We start from the raw sequence: 14,273 nt of genomic DNA, 5'->3' as shown, positions 1-14,273 counted from the left end.
CACCCACCCCCCCCCCCCCCCCACACACCCCGACACACACATACATACACACACGTTTCATTTCAGGCTTCAGCGATTTGCTTATAAGAGGAAAATGTGTGTAAACAAATGGTGAACAAAATCTCAGGAGAAAGATGGAGGTAGAGATGGTGACGGCAACGTTTAGTTTTTAGTACAAAAGGCACAATGAGGACACAGGAAGAAGAGAGAACACAAGACATGCTGCAAGTATGGTATGAAATGTTTAATGTACATAGATATAATGAGAGATGTACAGAGAAGACCAAGGGTATGACACAGGAAGTGGAACAAGGACAAGACAAGGTTTCATGCAATATGCTTTTTTTCAGTGGTTACAAGGAAGTAGGAAGGAGATGTAGAGATACCAAGGCTGTAAGCACAGACTAGCTACTTATAGGTTGATATGGAGATATGCACCCAATTACAGGATGTTATATTACATATTTGCAGTTTGAGTGCTAATGGCTTAGGAAAAAAGTATACTCTAGTTGTGAGTTTTAAAGGTCCAATTAGAGATAGTTGGTGTAAAATACATTGACTGAATTTACTGATAGCGACTAGCCACAGTGATAAAGATTTTTTTGGCCTAGTGTGTTATGTTTTCAGAATAAAAATAGGGAGTAGCTTATGTTCTACAGAATGGTATGCAATTTCTTTAACAGTTTCCATATATATTTGTGATGTCAGTACAGTCATTTTACTGTGACTTGACATTATGACCCAAAGTAAAGATGCTAAAAGAAGTGTTACCCAGCCACACCACCGTGTCCATGACTACGGCCTTGGTTTTTGTCACATGAATAGCTCAGGTGGAGATGGCATTTCCAGCATTTTAAAGCAGTGCAGTGCATTGCTACACACTGTACATGACGAAAGCACGTGAAGTTGGCAAAGAAACAAAGGATCAATGACATCATCTTACGCAGTCAACTTTACAAAGTGATGGAAGAGGAAGGGCACGCACGCACACGCTGTTCGTTCCGGATAGTTGTATCGACCACACTGGGTTGTAGTGGTTGCAACATGGTGCAGACTGGCTGCAGTGGGCGAATATTATGTCATTTTCCTCTCTCTGTGTGTCGGCTCCACCGTTTGACGTAGCACGCTGCCTTTCTCGCAACCTGCATCGCATTAGCATTCTTACCATCATCAGCGTTATCCGCACTAAAGATCATACTCACCACATACGCTTCCTGGGTGGAAGACAATGTTCTTTGTTGACGGCAGTCACCCCCAGAGCAAGCTGCATAACAGTAATGTATTTCTGGTAATTCACCATGTTACTGTCCACCGCTACAAAAAATCCAACCCAAAGAAAAGCACAGGTGATCATATAGTAGGTCTTTCTCCCTATTCCCTGGCATCCGACTCCGCTGCGTCTTCCCTGCTCGACATCACAACGCCATTTCCAGTGCTGAAGGACTGACAGTGAAAACACTCCCCGAGGAGCTGAGGGAAAGGTGCCGTACCGCTGCGACCCATGTCTGCAATGACACTCTGACCGTGTACGGGCTTTTCTCTCTTCAAACCGATCGCCGATCCATCCGTGTAGTCAGGGATTTTTACGCGCGGGAATCGTCTCTGTTACGCTCGGACTGTGGACATTATCTCGGTGCTCTCGCCTGCCTTTCCTTGCCTCCGATCCAGGGCTGAAAACACTCTCTTAAAAACGCTGCAGCGTCCAGGCGTCCCCGTGTGTGTGTATGAGGTAGGGAGAGTGTGTACAGTGGGTAGTCAGAGGGGAGCGACTGTGAGGTGGGGAGGGGGGCTCGTTGGTTGTAGCATCTATTCAGGAAGTGCAAAGTTTAGCTGTAATTACTTGAAGCTAATTCACGATGTCACGCCGATTTGAAATTACGTAACATTAAGTATTAAGCCTAAAGGTTTGCATAAGATTTACTCAGTTGTGCATAATATAGTGTCACTAAATATAAATAAGTGTGTCCAAGATGCGTGCAATACTATTAGGTTTTCTAATAGTAAGCCTTCATTTACCCTTTATCATAGACCTCTATCATAAGCAAGCATCTCGGGAGCTGGGAGTACAGTTTTGTAACAGCAGGGGGAGTTCAGTTCTTAAACTCTATATACATAGCCTCAAGCAAGGAAATTTAGTTATAGCCCAGTAAACCAAAAGCTATGGAAGGGACAATGAAATTTGTATGTTGCAATATAATTAGAATTTCTTGTACTGGCATAAAAAGGATTTTGGAAAGGTTTTATGTCAGATGAAATAACCCTAATCATTTATCCAAGGCTGGGACTGCTACAAAGAGTGTTTCTCATGGGCAGGCTTCATCAGGCTAATTGAGATTGTTGCACACCAGTAATGAGATTACTGTTATCGTTTTGTCTTGTATTAGCTACTTCTCCACAAACATGTCAAAAGCAGAGGTGGTCATTGAGCTGTGAGTACATCTGATTGAACTATGACCGCTGGCATTTCTGTTGTCTTGGTAACGAGATGAACGGGTGCATCGTTAAACATAAATGTCAGATTCAGTTTAATGAGAAATGGCTTTGGAAACTGGCCAAACACCACTTTATCTAACCATTGATGCAATTGTACAGGACTTTGTCTGTAATACTGCAAACAAAATGTGATATAGCCCAGTTGTTCTAAATCACTGTTTTTATCAGACTGAAAGAAATTAGGACAAAGGCAACTTGGAAAAGAGGGAAAGCATATGTATTGCCTCAAAAAACAACTGAATTATAGTAAATGAGAAGATTTTGCCTGGAACAAACACCTAACCAGGACCAATTCAGGACTAAACCATTTTTGATATTACATCATCAAGGTCAAAAATCTATTACAATGGCGAGCAAAACCATTAATATAGTGTGTTTTGTGTCAAATAGGCCAAAAACATTATTTTCCCTTTGTTTGAAAGTAGGACACCTTTTATTGTTCACACACATTACAGACATGTACAGCGTCAAATAACCCTGGCCTATATATATGCTGTGTACCATAGCTGTGGTTCTCAGGATGGATAACATTTAATAATGTTATCTGTTTGTGTTTCGTTAAGCGGTGACTTCATCCATAGTTAGTGTTGGCTCAGATCTGGTTTAGTCTTGTCCTGGTTTGTCCTATTCATGCCACTGCTTAACTCTCAGTTTTGTTCTCAGCCATGTGATGTGGCTTGGCATGATACATTTTAGTATAGAAAGAGTAAGAGAGAGCTACTGCTGCTGCCTATATGTATGCAGGTAACAGGAATAACACAGCAGTAGTACAACATGTCCTTAAGCTCCCATTTCCTTACATTACCCAGTCTCCTGTACCAGACACCTGAACGTGAGAGGAGATGATATTAATAGAGCTGTTGCATTAATAATGATTGAGACTTCATTTCGGCACACGTTTAACCTTGAAGTTATGAATTGGTTGAATTATTACTTTTGCTAAACATTGCTAAACATTGCATCAACAAGATAAAAACTTAAAGCCACAACTGATTAATAGATAATTACTATTGTGTGCAATTGAGGCTCTCTTAATATCACTCTGAACATAATATCTGTAAAAAAATCCATTGTCATTTTTTTAACATATTTGGTTTGAGTTTTGTGTATTTTAATATCTTGTATCTTTTCATCTGTCCTCTAAATGTAGCAATTTGAATACACTGTAGCTTTGGTTTTCCTGCTTTCCTATTATTTAAGTATCTGGGCTTGGGACTGGCACAAGAAATAACAACAAATACTAAAAAGAAACAAAATTACATAATCATTAGTGGACATTTTTGGTTGTGATGCTGGCAGCTGATAGTTTGTGAGTTGGAGCCAGACTTTTACTTCAGTACCCTCTGCAGCTGCTCCGTCTCAGTGGACTTTGCTCGCCCGGCCCACACCACCTGTCATTAGCCACAAATGGGGGCTGGCGTGGTCTGTTTTTCACTCGATAGACTGACACACTGCTGCCTTTCTAAGCTTCACAGTAAGTCGATTAGTCTAGACTTTGAAGCCTTACAGAAGTCAGCCGTCCACTCACTAGAGCACACTGCTCTGCTCTCTCTCTCAGCTCAGAGCTCCCAGACTTAAGCGGAGAAGACAGAGTGGTCCAAAGAGGCCTGTGACACACTGGGTCTATTTTTATCTGTTAAACCAAATTCAACCCATATAGACAATGGCCGAAAGAAACTCATTTTATGATAAAATGATTATATTTCGCAACTCATCAGACATGTGTCTGTGTATGTTTTTGTCGAGGTCCATGGCCTGGACAGCCAAGACACATTCTGCTTTTCCTATATAAAAGTGTGGGAGCGGGTCTTATCTCCAAGAATTCTAATGAAAGTGACTGACAAGTGGACTGACCAATCAGAGCAATCCCCAGCCTGTTTGTGTCACAACAATCCAAGTGGCTCAGGGGTAAAAAATAAAAAAGAACAAGATGTAGAAACGACTGAGAAACAGCACTGGATTTTTGATGAATCAATGTGTGAAGGACTAAATATTGTTAATTTGTGGTTAATGACTATGATTGGATTTTCAAAAATTGGATTTGTCCACTTAGTTCCAGACCTCCCTGCATAACAGAAAGTAGGAAGGGATTGCTCACCAGTTAGGCTAACTTATCAGTTAGGCCATAACTATGATTCTCTCATCATGAATTCTTTTCAAAATGTCGGCATTATATTTGGGTTATTTTTGGGAAACAACAAGTAAATAAAAATATATCAATCCGACAAATATATCAGTGTTCAAACAGCTCTGTCAGTTCCTCTGTATGCACCAGGGGAACCAATCCTCTTTGGGACATGCTGCTAAAAATGCCCCACAACAGACAGCTCTATGTGAATTATGTAAATCCACTGTACTCATGGTCTATTTTAAACCACTGACTTAATTAAATCAGCTAAAAGAAAATCCATATTAGCATTTTCTATTAATTATCAGAGCTGTGGATATATACTTACAGTTCACTGCTTTGTTGAATTTCAAAACAGGCTCTTTTGTGGTTGCCAGATTGTTACTTCTGGCTGAGTGGAGGCCCAAACCGCTGCGGGGCCATTAGATGAAAAACTTAGCGTACCCAACGCTCTCATATGTCTAAATCATTTTACATGCAGGCAGTACCTGCGGCTGAAGCGGTCTGTGCACTCAAATTAAACCTGTTCATTTGGAAAGTAACAATGGGAGCACATGCTGCACACTGTTGTTCCTTCTGTGAGGAAATTTTATGGGAAAGGAATATAAAATAATTTGCTCAACATAGCTCTGAATTTATTGATAAGTGCAGTTTAATGCAGTCAAGGTTGCGCAAGATTATGTATTATGATATATTTTAAAAAATATAGTTAAAGTATGAAAAAATTATCTGAAAACACTTTCACCAACATAGATTTCAGCCATTCATTGAGTAGTTACAAAATTAAATTGCTGCTACATTACTGATGTCAGTGCTTCCTGTTAGTATAGACTCCAGTATCAGAGCTTTAATGAAATCATCAGAACCACACCACAGAGCAGTGAAACTCCCAGCTCTGCATTCTGTCACTTCTCGTTGACGGAGAGCTTGTTCAGGTACAAACTCTTATCACACAGCACACACTACACAGACCAATTACCGGACATGCTGGACACACATCAGAGTAGAGATGGACTGCTACTAATAAGTTACCATGTGGGGTACAGGTTTAGTCCTGTGCATGTTTACTTTTAGTGAGACAAGAGACAGGCGCCACTATCATTCTATTCCTATATGTTCTATAAGCCAGAATTATGTTTGTTTGCTGGCTTGGTTGGATTTGGTAGAGATATTCAGAAATGGCTTAAGAAGATACCTATGATACCTTTTGCAGAGGTCTGTTGTTCTTGGAATTTTATTTCCCTACACTGTTAGGTTATGTTATATCTTAGTTTAGTCATGTACTGAACAGTTTTGTTGTTTGGTGGTTAGGTTTTATTTGAATGGAGTGAAGAGTGGGTAGAGATTCAACTAAACTGTTGGAGCAAATAATCTTACAAGACCGCCACAGAGCCTAGAATATCTGTTGTATCCAAACCCACTGGCCATGCTGCAGCACCTAAAATATTATAATATTCTTTCTTTTCACTTCTGGTCTCTTTAATATAATAGTCAAATTCTATCTGTTTTAGCTTACACTGCAAGTACAGTTTTAACATGGCGTCAATGCTCGAAGTCAATTGGTGTAATTTCTGAAAGATAACACACACCTTAACATGCACACACACCACCAGCACACACATTCCACATTTGTGAAAGGCCATTAGCAGCATTAGCTATAGCATTAGCACTACTAGTAGTATGTCAGTGGGGGAAGCCTGGAGGAGACAGCACTGGGTCAGAGTCTGCTGCAGTCTGAATCCAACTGTAAACCCATGCACCTTTCACTGCACCACTCTGATTCACACTGGCATCTCCTCTCTCGCCTCTCTACATCTCCTCCATAATGGCTGCCCTGTCATTACCCTTCTCACATGAGAGCCCTCTGCTGCTGATGACACCTTTTATTATGGACCGCACGTCCGCACATCCCGGAACATGTGTGTACCAATAACACACTAAAAACCCTCTTCCTCCTCCTTTGCGACTAAATAGGCCAGATATGGGGCTGCCCTTCTTTTCTCTTCTGTCCTTCTCAAAAATCAACGCTGCTTTGGAGGACTCGGGCTATACGTTCCCTTAGGACACAAACCTGGATGCGAGCCCCAAGAACCACTACTGTGATTTATTACTTTTGCAGCTAAAAACAAAGAAGTTCACAGACTATCGAAAGTCCTCTGGTTCACATGAATGCACTCACTGCACCAAGGAGGAGTAATGAAAAGACCAGAGCATGTCGCAGTGCTTTCTCAGTGTGAGCCTTGAGGTGAGTCATCGACAGCAGCACACAGAAGCATAACCTCCAAGCACAAGCTAATCTATCCCCCCACTCGCCTCCTCCTACCCCCTAGTTCCTACCTCCTAGCTAGCACCATCTCATTCTCTCCACTTATGGATGGGGTCATGCAAAATTACATCACAGCACGCATACAATACACGCGACATACTGTATAAGGCCAGATGACTCAACTGATGAATGGAGAAAGAGGGGACCCAAATAGCCTGTACTGTAAGTAGTTACTTTAAAGACAATATACAGCAGTTCTGTGCAAATTGCTCATCTTATTTTGTTAGTATTTAAAGGTATACTATGTAACATTTTTGTTTGCAGGTCCTCCAACCATTTCTTCTTCATTATGGAATGTTCTGCAATAAGATATTAACATATCCTGCTTTTATTCATTGCAGTTGTTTGCCTTTACAAACATGCATTCTTACTTTAGGTGAGGTCCTCTATCAACAGATCTGATCTGTAACTTGGTCTCAAAAATCAGATTAATGCCACACTGTGGAACATTGCAGGCAAAGTTAAAAAGTTAGATAGTGCACCTTTAAAGGAATTTTTACACATTTTACTTCACTTCCACAATAGCAATCAATGGACATGGAAACCATACCTAAAGTGACCTTGGGCTAACCATTCTGGCGAAAGCGAAAGGAAAAGAAGATATAAAGAAAAAAACTCAAACTTGAATACTATGCACAGCATAATCCAAGACATTACAGTTGTTACAGTCCCTATCAATAGTTGAATTATTTTGACCAGTCAGCTGCACTCTGTTTTATGTTTACAATAGAAAGCACTCATGTTATCTCTTTAATGTGTTGGAGATCTCCAGTGTATCCGCAGGGGTTTAATGTCGACATTAAAAAAGAACAGCGGTCAGCTTGGATTGGTTTTACAGTGGTACATGGCTCTGTGGGAGGCACGAGAGAGATGTGATTACAGCATGCATGTTCACCCTCACTCAGCACCACTCAGCCACAGAGTTTCTTAAGAAACTCGGTGTGTGTCTTTGAGCCTCCACAGCTGACAATCAATCTCCTCCAATGCACTGGATCAAGAAAAGTGTGTGCAAGGAGTCAAGGAAATCTACTCAACTTTTACACTAAAAGAACAATGCAAGTCAGGCTTTAAAGTTTCTGATTCTGACATAATACAGAACAGATTTATGAATGGGCAAAACTGCAATGCAACTGTAATTATTTAAAACTATAATTAAAGACCATTATTGGAAGTTATTTTATTGTGATTTCCTCTCCAGAGGAGATCATGCATAAAATAAGTTATTACATTGCTGTGAAAAATTAGTTGCCCCCTTACAGATTTCTTACTTTTTCTGGACCTTTGTCACTCTTAGCCATTTCAGATCAAGCAAACTTAAATATTAAACAAAGATAACTCACAATTAAACGCAAAATGCAGTTTTAAGTGCCGATTTTATTTAAGGGAAAAAAGCCATCTGAACCTACATGGTCCCTGTGAAAAAAGTAACTGTCCCCTAAACCTAATAACTGGTTGAACCACCCTTAGCAGCAACAACTGCAGTCAAGCGTTTGCGATCAGTGGCAATGAGTCTTTCACATTGACATGGAGGAATTTTGGCCCACTTCTTTGCAGATTTTTTTTTTAATCAGCTACATTGGAGGGTTTCCGAGCATGAACCACCTTTTTAAGGTCATGCCACAGCATCTCTATTGGGTTCAGGCCTGGACTTTGCCTAGGCCACTCCAAGGCCCTCATTTTGTTGTTTTTAAGCCATTCAGAAGTGGACTTTCTGCTCTGCTTTGGATCATTGCCCTGCTGCAGAACCCATGTGCGCTTCAGCTTGAGGTCACGAACTGATAGTTGGACATTCTCCTTCAGAATTTGTTGGTACAGAGCAGAGTTCATGGTTCCTTCAATCAGAGCAACTTGCCCAGGTCCTCTTGGATCAGTCGTTGCTGTGCTCTTGGGGTAATTTTTGTGGGCCAGCCACTCCTGGGAAGGTTCAACACTGTACCATACTGTCAAGATCCCGGTCTCGCCCTGTGTTTCTGTGCTGTCTTTCCCCCTTCCTTCTGTGTCCTTGTATGGAGCTGGGCAGAGACTCTGGCACCACCCGCTACACACCTGCAGTCCATGAGCGATCAAGCCCTTGGGAGCACAAAGGGACCAAAGATCTGATACACATCGCCAGATTGTCCGCGTATCCTCCGTGGTACAGTCTGCTTGGCTCAGTCTAGTTTTTTGTGAGTATGATCTCTGTACTCTGCTCTTATTATCGTTTCTCGCCAGATCCCACTCCTTGGAAGTACCCTACACCTCCCCCTCTAACCAAGCTCTCCAGGACCAGTACGAACACCCCAGCCTCTGACCCCGCTACCTAAGACCGGCTCAAAGACGTAAGCCTTCGACCCCGCTCTCTACTATCTGCTCCGTCAATCTACATTTACATTTCCGTGTTTGCAAATAAACTCTGTTCAACTCCCCCCAGCTTCCTCCAACCAGCTACTCCAACCGGCATTCACAACTCTGTTAAACCTGTACCCCGAGTCTGTATCTTTAATCCACCATTCTTTACCACACATACTTTCTCCACTTGTGGATAATGGCTTTAACCGTGGTTCACTGGAATTCCAAAGATTCAGAAATGGCTTTGTAACCTTTGTAACAAGGGGGGCATTTACTTTTTCCACACAGGATCATGTAGGTTTGGATAGTATTTTTCTCTTAATAAAATCATCACAGAAAAGCTGCATTTTTATGTTTACTTAGGTTGTCTTTGTTTAGTATTTAAATGTGTTTGATGATCTGAAACAGTGACACAGATGCAAAATAAGAAATCAGGAAGTGTGCAAATACCTTTTCACAGCACTGCATATTACTAAAAAAATTCAAATCTTAAATGGGTTAGGCAATATGGCAATCAATCGTCACAATTATTTTTCTCATACTGAGAGATTCCAATTGGAGATTGTTTTTTTTACTTCACAATAATTTTCATGAACAAAGACAAGACCAACTTAATAAATAAACAAACAAACCTATGCTTAAAGAACAATCACTGTATCCCATTAATAGAGAAGACTATGAGCCCCCCTCCAACACAAACAGATCTAAAGAAACAACTTAATAATTTTTTTGTAGTATTGTCAAAAATATACAGAAACGTCTTTATTTAATCTAAGATCTTTCATTTTTTGATCGGCAGAGACACAAATTGCATCCAATAAAATTTTTCAAATGGGAATCACTTGTGCCACAAGTCTAGACATAAACCCGTGCAAAACACTGGAACAGGTGTTTTCCACTCCGGAGCCTTTTAACAAAAAATGCTCCAAAAACAAGCTTTTACAGAATTGGTTGATAGAAATGTTGTAAAAAAGCCCCTATAACTGATAACTGCAACCGATTCAGTCACCATTGCATTTCAATCTAATAACACAGCCCTAAGATGCACTCAGTATACTCTTGTTATTTGTCCAGTGTCAAAGTTTACAAGCACACATTATCCTCAGTTGACTTCATGTGTATAACAAGCCCCCGCTGCAAATTCACACTCCTCTCTGATATTCCAGGACTTGCACTAACACTCAAATTTGGAGAATTTGCATGACTTCAGGCACCTTCTGTCCCACTTCTCCTTGGAGTAAGCAAAACACGCATTATGTATAAATCAACACGCCGTCAACCTCGCCCCAACACTTGACCTCAACACATTTAGCAAATCACTTTAAATCAGGTGATAGACTCCCAGAAACAAGCAAGAGAACTCACAAGAGCAGTAAAAACATTCCAAAAATATATCTACTATATTGAAATCAATAAGAATAGTTAGCAAGTTAAGCATTTCATTTGACACAACTTACATTGCCTTGAATTGGTGCTGCATTGTCGGTGGCACATTTATGACTGACAATTCTGCTTGTTGTGTTTTTTATTTGTGTCATCTTTGTTGAGTATGTTTTGTTTTGGTTTTTTTTGGGGGGGGGCAAGTCAGGAGACAAGCAGCAGGGATAGCGGTCTCCATGCTGACTTAGCTGTCATATTTTACAGATGCCTCCTTAATGGTTTACAGAGCATTTCAGCCTGTCTGCCCTGTCAACTAGCTGTTACCAGAATCAAGGGTACTCTCCTGGGGTCAAACACTTACACAGTTTGTTACATCATCACATGTGTGCACATTACATAGACATTCAATACATCACTAGTCAATACACATAGCCCAGTGCATTATCAACTTTAAATCCATATGGTCTTCACAAGAATAATTCATCGAATAATTCATCCTTGTTTCAATGCTGTATTCACCTTAGGGGTTCATTTATGAGTAACTACAAGTCATCTCAACTGCCCAAAGTTGAGAATAGTTCAAGAGCAAGATGCGCACATCCCAAAATCTTAACAATATGCTGGACTCAAAAAGTAGAACTTAATAATATGAAAAAGGTCTGCACAGCTAAATTTACTCTCAATACTTTTTTACTGTTTATTGCAACACTCGATTAAATACGCTGGGCAATATCCAGTTATTAGTTCCATGGCTTTATATAAAATGTAATGGCCAGTTACGTCAAGGAGGGCGTTAACAGTTAATTGAAGAAAATGTGCATCCTTAGACTCTACTATATTGGCTGTGCTGGAAAGGCCAGTCCCCCTTCACTGATGACACACCCTGACAAAGTGACACAAGCCTCCAATGACTAGTCTGCAGAAAGACTAACTGCACTTCATGTTACCAACACAACATAACAATTATGTTTTCAATTAATTCATTTGAATTCTCTGAGACTCAAGGTTATATCAAAACAATGATCGATGGGTAGAGCGACACACAAAAGACAATAATTTATTTTATGGGGCAGTTTCCAATTTACCTAAAACATACATTTATTTGAAAGGTGGAAAGTCAAAGACAATAAGGGGACTGCTGGTGGCATTTCTAATGTAAAAAAAAAAAAAAAAAAAAGTAACCTTTTTCAAAGCCTAGAAGCTGTAATAGCAGATTGTAACCACTATCAAGTATATCCATGGGCCCCAAATGCTTTTTTCTTGTAAACACCTTAAATGGTTTATGAGCATATGGTCTATGTGCCTGCTGCTGCTGGGATACAGGAAATAGTGCAGGCTAGTTATTTTTAATTAATTTTCTCTTCTTCATGGAGTTGTCAATTAGTTGCTTCCTACTATGCAATTACAATTATATTGATTGTCTCTTAGATTTTACTTCAGATTCCCAAGTAAATAAATAAATAACAAGTAAATAAATAAATCTATCTTAATCAAACCTTACTACGTGGCACCATTTAAATTGTGAGAGCAGTGGCCATGGTTCAAACACAACAGCTTTTTAAACTTTGTAGCATCACCAGACTGAACGCTGCGAGTAATGGGTTAGTTAGTGCATTTACCTTGAGTCAAACAGGGGGTCGGTATACAGAGGTGGAGAGCATGTGGGCTGCTCCACTTGGTTGTTGAGGGGAACAGCAGGCCCCCCTTTTTTGGCTCGTCCCAGGACACCATCTGCAAGACCAGTTTCATATTTATACATTCTGTTCATTTACATGTATCCCGCTGACTGGGCAAAACTGCAAGAGGACTCTAAGAAGTTTGATGCATTTTTTTAAGTCACATATTGATCTAGAATATCTAAAACATTTTACTCCATCTTAGAATTTATTTAGCTTACCAAGTATTTAAAATAAGATTGTATGAATGTAGGCTAGACCAAGTAGGGAAAAAGGTCTTTCATTATTAATTTCCTGAACATAAACGCACCAATCATTGACATTTAACACAAAAAATAGCCATTGTCTTTTTACTGACAAAGGATTAGTTGTGGACCCCTCTTTTAAATATGTATCATTGACTAGTAGAAATTACAGAATTTCAGTCTACATTAAAATTCTTTGTACAGCCCTGCTGGATCACATCAGATTGAAAGTAGGTCTACAAAAGATCTAAACCAGGTCTAAACCAGGACTATCTTCAACAAGCCACAAGTTTTTGCCTAACTGAAGAGACTAAGAGTGGTCTATAATTATTCACGTATACAAGTCTGCGTACCACTAGCAGTACCCTTCCTATATTTGAGTACCCCTGCCCCAGAACAGCAGTGTGGTCAGCAGCAGCAGCCTTGTCTGGGCCATATGTTGTCAGTGGCTAGTTAGGCGCGCTGGCTGGCGGCTCACTAATCCCCTTAGCCATTCTCATTTAAGAAGCTATTTTTGCAGCCTTTAGTCTGTGGCGCCAGCTTACTGCCAAGAAGTCTACCTTTTTTATTTATTATATATTTTTTTTTGTATATATGTGTCTCAGGGAAAATGAAACAAAAGTTAAGTAAAGTAAAATAGTTAAGGCAGTTAACAGTTAAGTAAAATATCAAAAGCAGGAGAAAAGCTTTAGCAGATCGACACACAATGTTTTTCAGTGAGAGCTCAGCTGTTGGGCCTTTTGACCTTTGTGTTAGTTTAGGTAATAAGGAGCTAATGGGTAGTGTTACCTTGTCCATCCAGTAGGAAGCAAGTGAGCAGGTGAGGGTGCACTTCCTCCAGGACAGAGCAGAAGGAGCAGAATGCGGTGGGACCTTTCGAGGACAGGTAATCCAGGAACATCTCTGTCCTTTTTTGTCTAGTGTCCTGGGACAGTATTTCTTTATACTCCCCTAAAGAAAAGACCTTCTCATAGACTAGATACGGCAGGACGGTGTTGACATCCAATTCGTTCAAAATCTTCTGCCGGTTTTGTTTCAAGATCTTCACGGCCCATCTTTTCTTCTTTCTAGAGTAGGGTCGTTTTCCACACAAGTGCTGCTGTCTCCTTTGCTTCTTCACAAACCACTTCTTATTTCCACTGCCAAACATTTTGCCGTTGAGGACACCCACGATAGCTTCTTCCAACGCTCGGTCAATGCTGGTCCCAAATGAAGACAGGTGCATATTTTAACGGGCCGCAGGAGGCACCATGCCACATTTTCTTTCCTCAAGTCTGGGTTTGTTGTTGTTTGTCTGTTGAGACGCTTAACTAGGGCAGGAAGAGGCAATCTGGACAGTGGCGGGTTTGGAGCAGGGTACTTAACGAGACTAAGAAGATTAGCAGGCTCTTAAGTACACCAATGTGAACAGCTTCGCGCGCAGACAACACAGACAGTCTTATAGTGTCAATTGTTTTATTCAAAATATTACGTTATGAAATCAACATTAACATTTTTTTACTAAAATCATCAGGAAAAGGCTTAATGCTCACCTGCATCCCAGATGGATCTGATAAACCTTTTCAGCATTCTATGTGCAAGATTATAAAAGTTAGTACAGTATTTTATCCAATTTTAAATTTAGCCAAGTAATTTCAAGTTGGCTCTTGGCTCTAGGTGCCTGACTGCTATCTGGTATCAGGTATAAGGCCTGACAT

The 14,273-nt window shown here is 40.4% G+C and overlaps 1 protein-coding gene across 1 annotated transcript in view; it reads right to left on the bottom strand.

The window, feature by feature from the left end:
- Positions 1 to 13,801, bottom strand: part of LOC129456285 (uncharacterized) — a 28,891-nt gene extending 15,090 nt beyond the window's left edge. Inside the window, exons 1-2 of the mRNA XM_055222212.1 lie at positions 13,366 to 13,801; positions 12,275 to 12,386 (exon numbers count right to left, since the gene is read on the bottom strand). Coding sequence (XP_055078187.1) covers positions 12,275 to 12,386; positions 13,366 to 13,801 — 548 coding nt within the window. The remainder of the gene's footprint in view (positions 1 to 12,274; positions 12,387 to 13,365) is intronic.
- Between the last annotated feature and the right edge of the window lie 472 nt (positions 13,802 to 14,273).

This window comes from Periophthalmus magnuspinnatus, chromosome 6 (assembly GCF_009829125.3).
Source record: "Periophthalmus magnuspinnatus isolate fPerMag1 chromosome 6, fPerMag1.2.pri, whole genome shotgun sequence".
NCBI classification, from domain to species: domain Eukaryota; kingdom Metazoa; phylum Chordata; class Actinopteri; order Gobiiformes; family Gobiidae; genus Periophthalmus; species Periophthalmus magnuspinnatus.
Note: the sequence above shows the minus strand (reverse complement) of the source record. Positions and strands in the feature narration are given on the sequence as shown.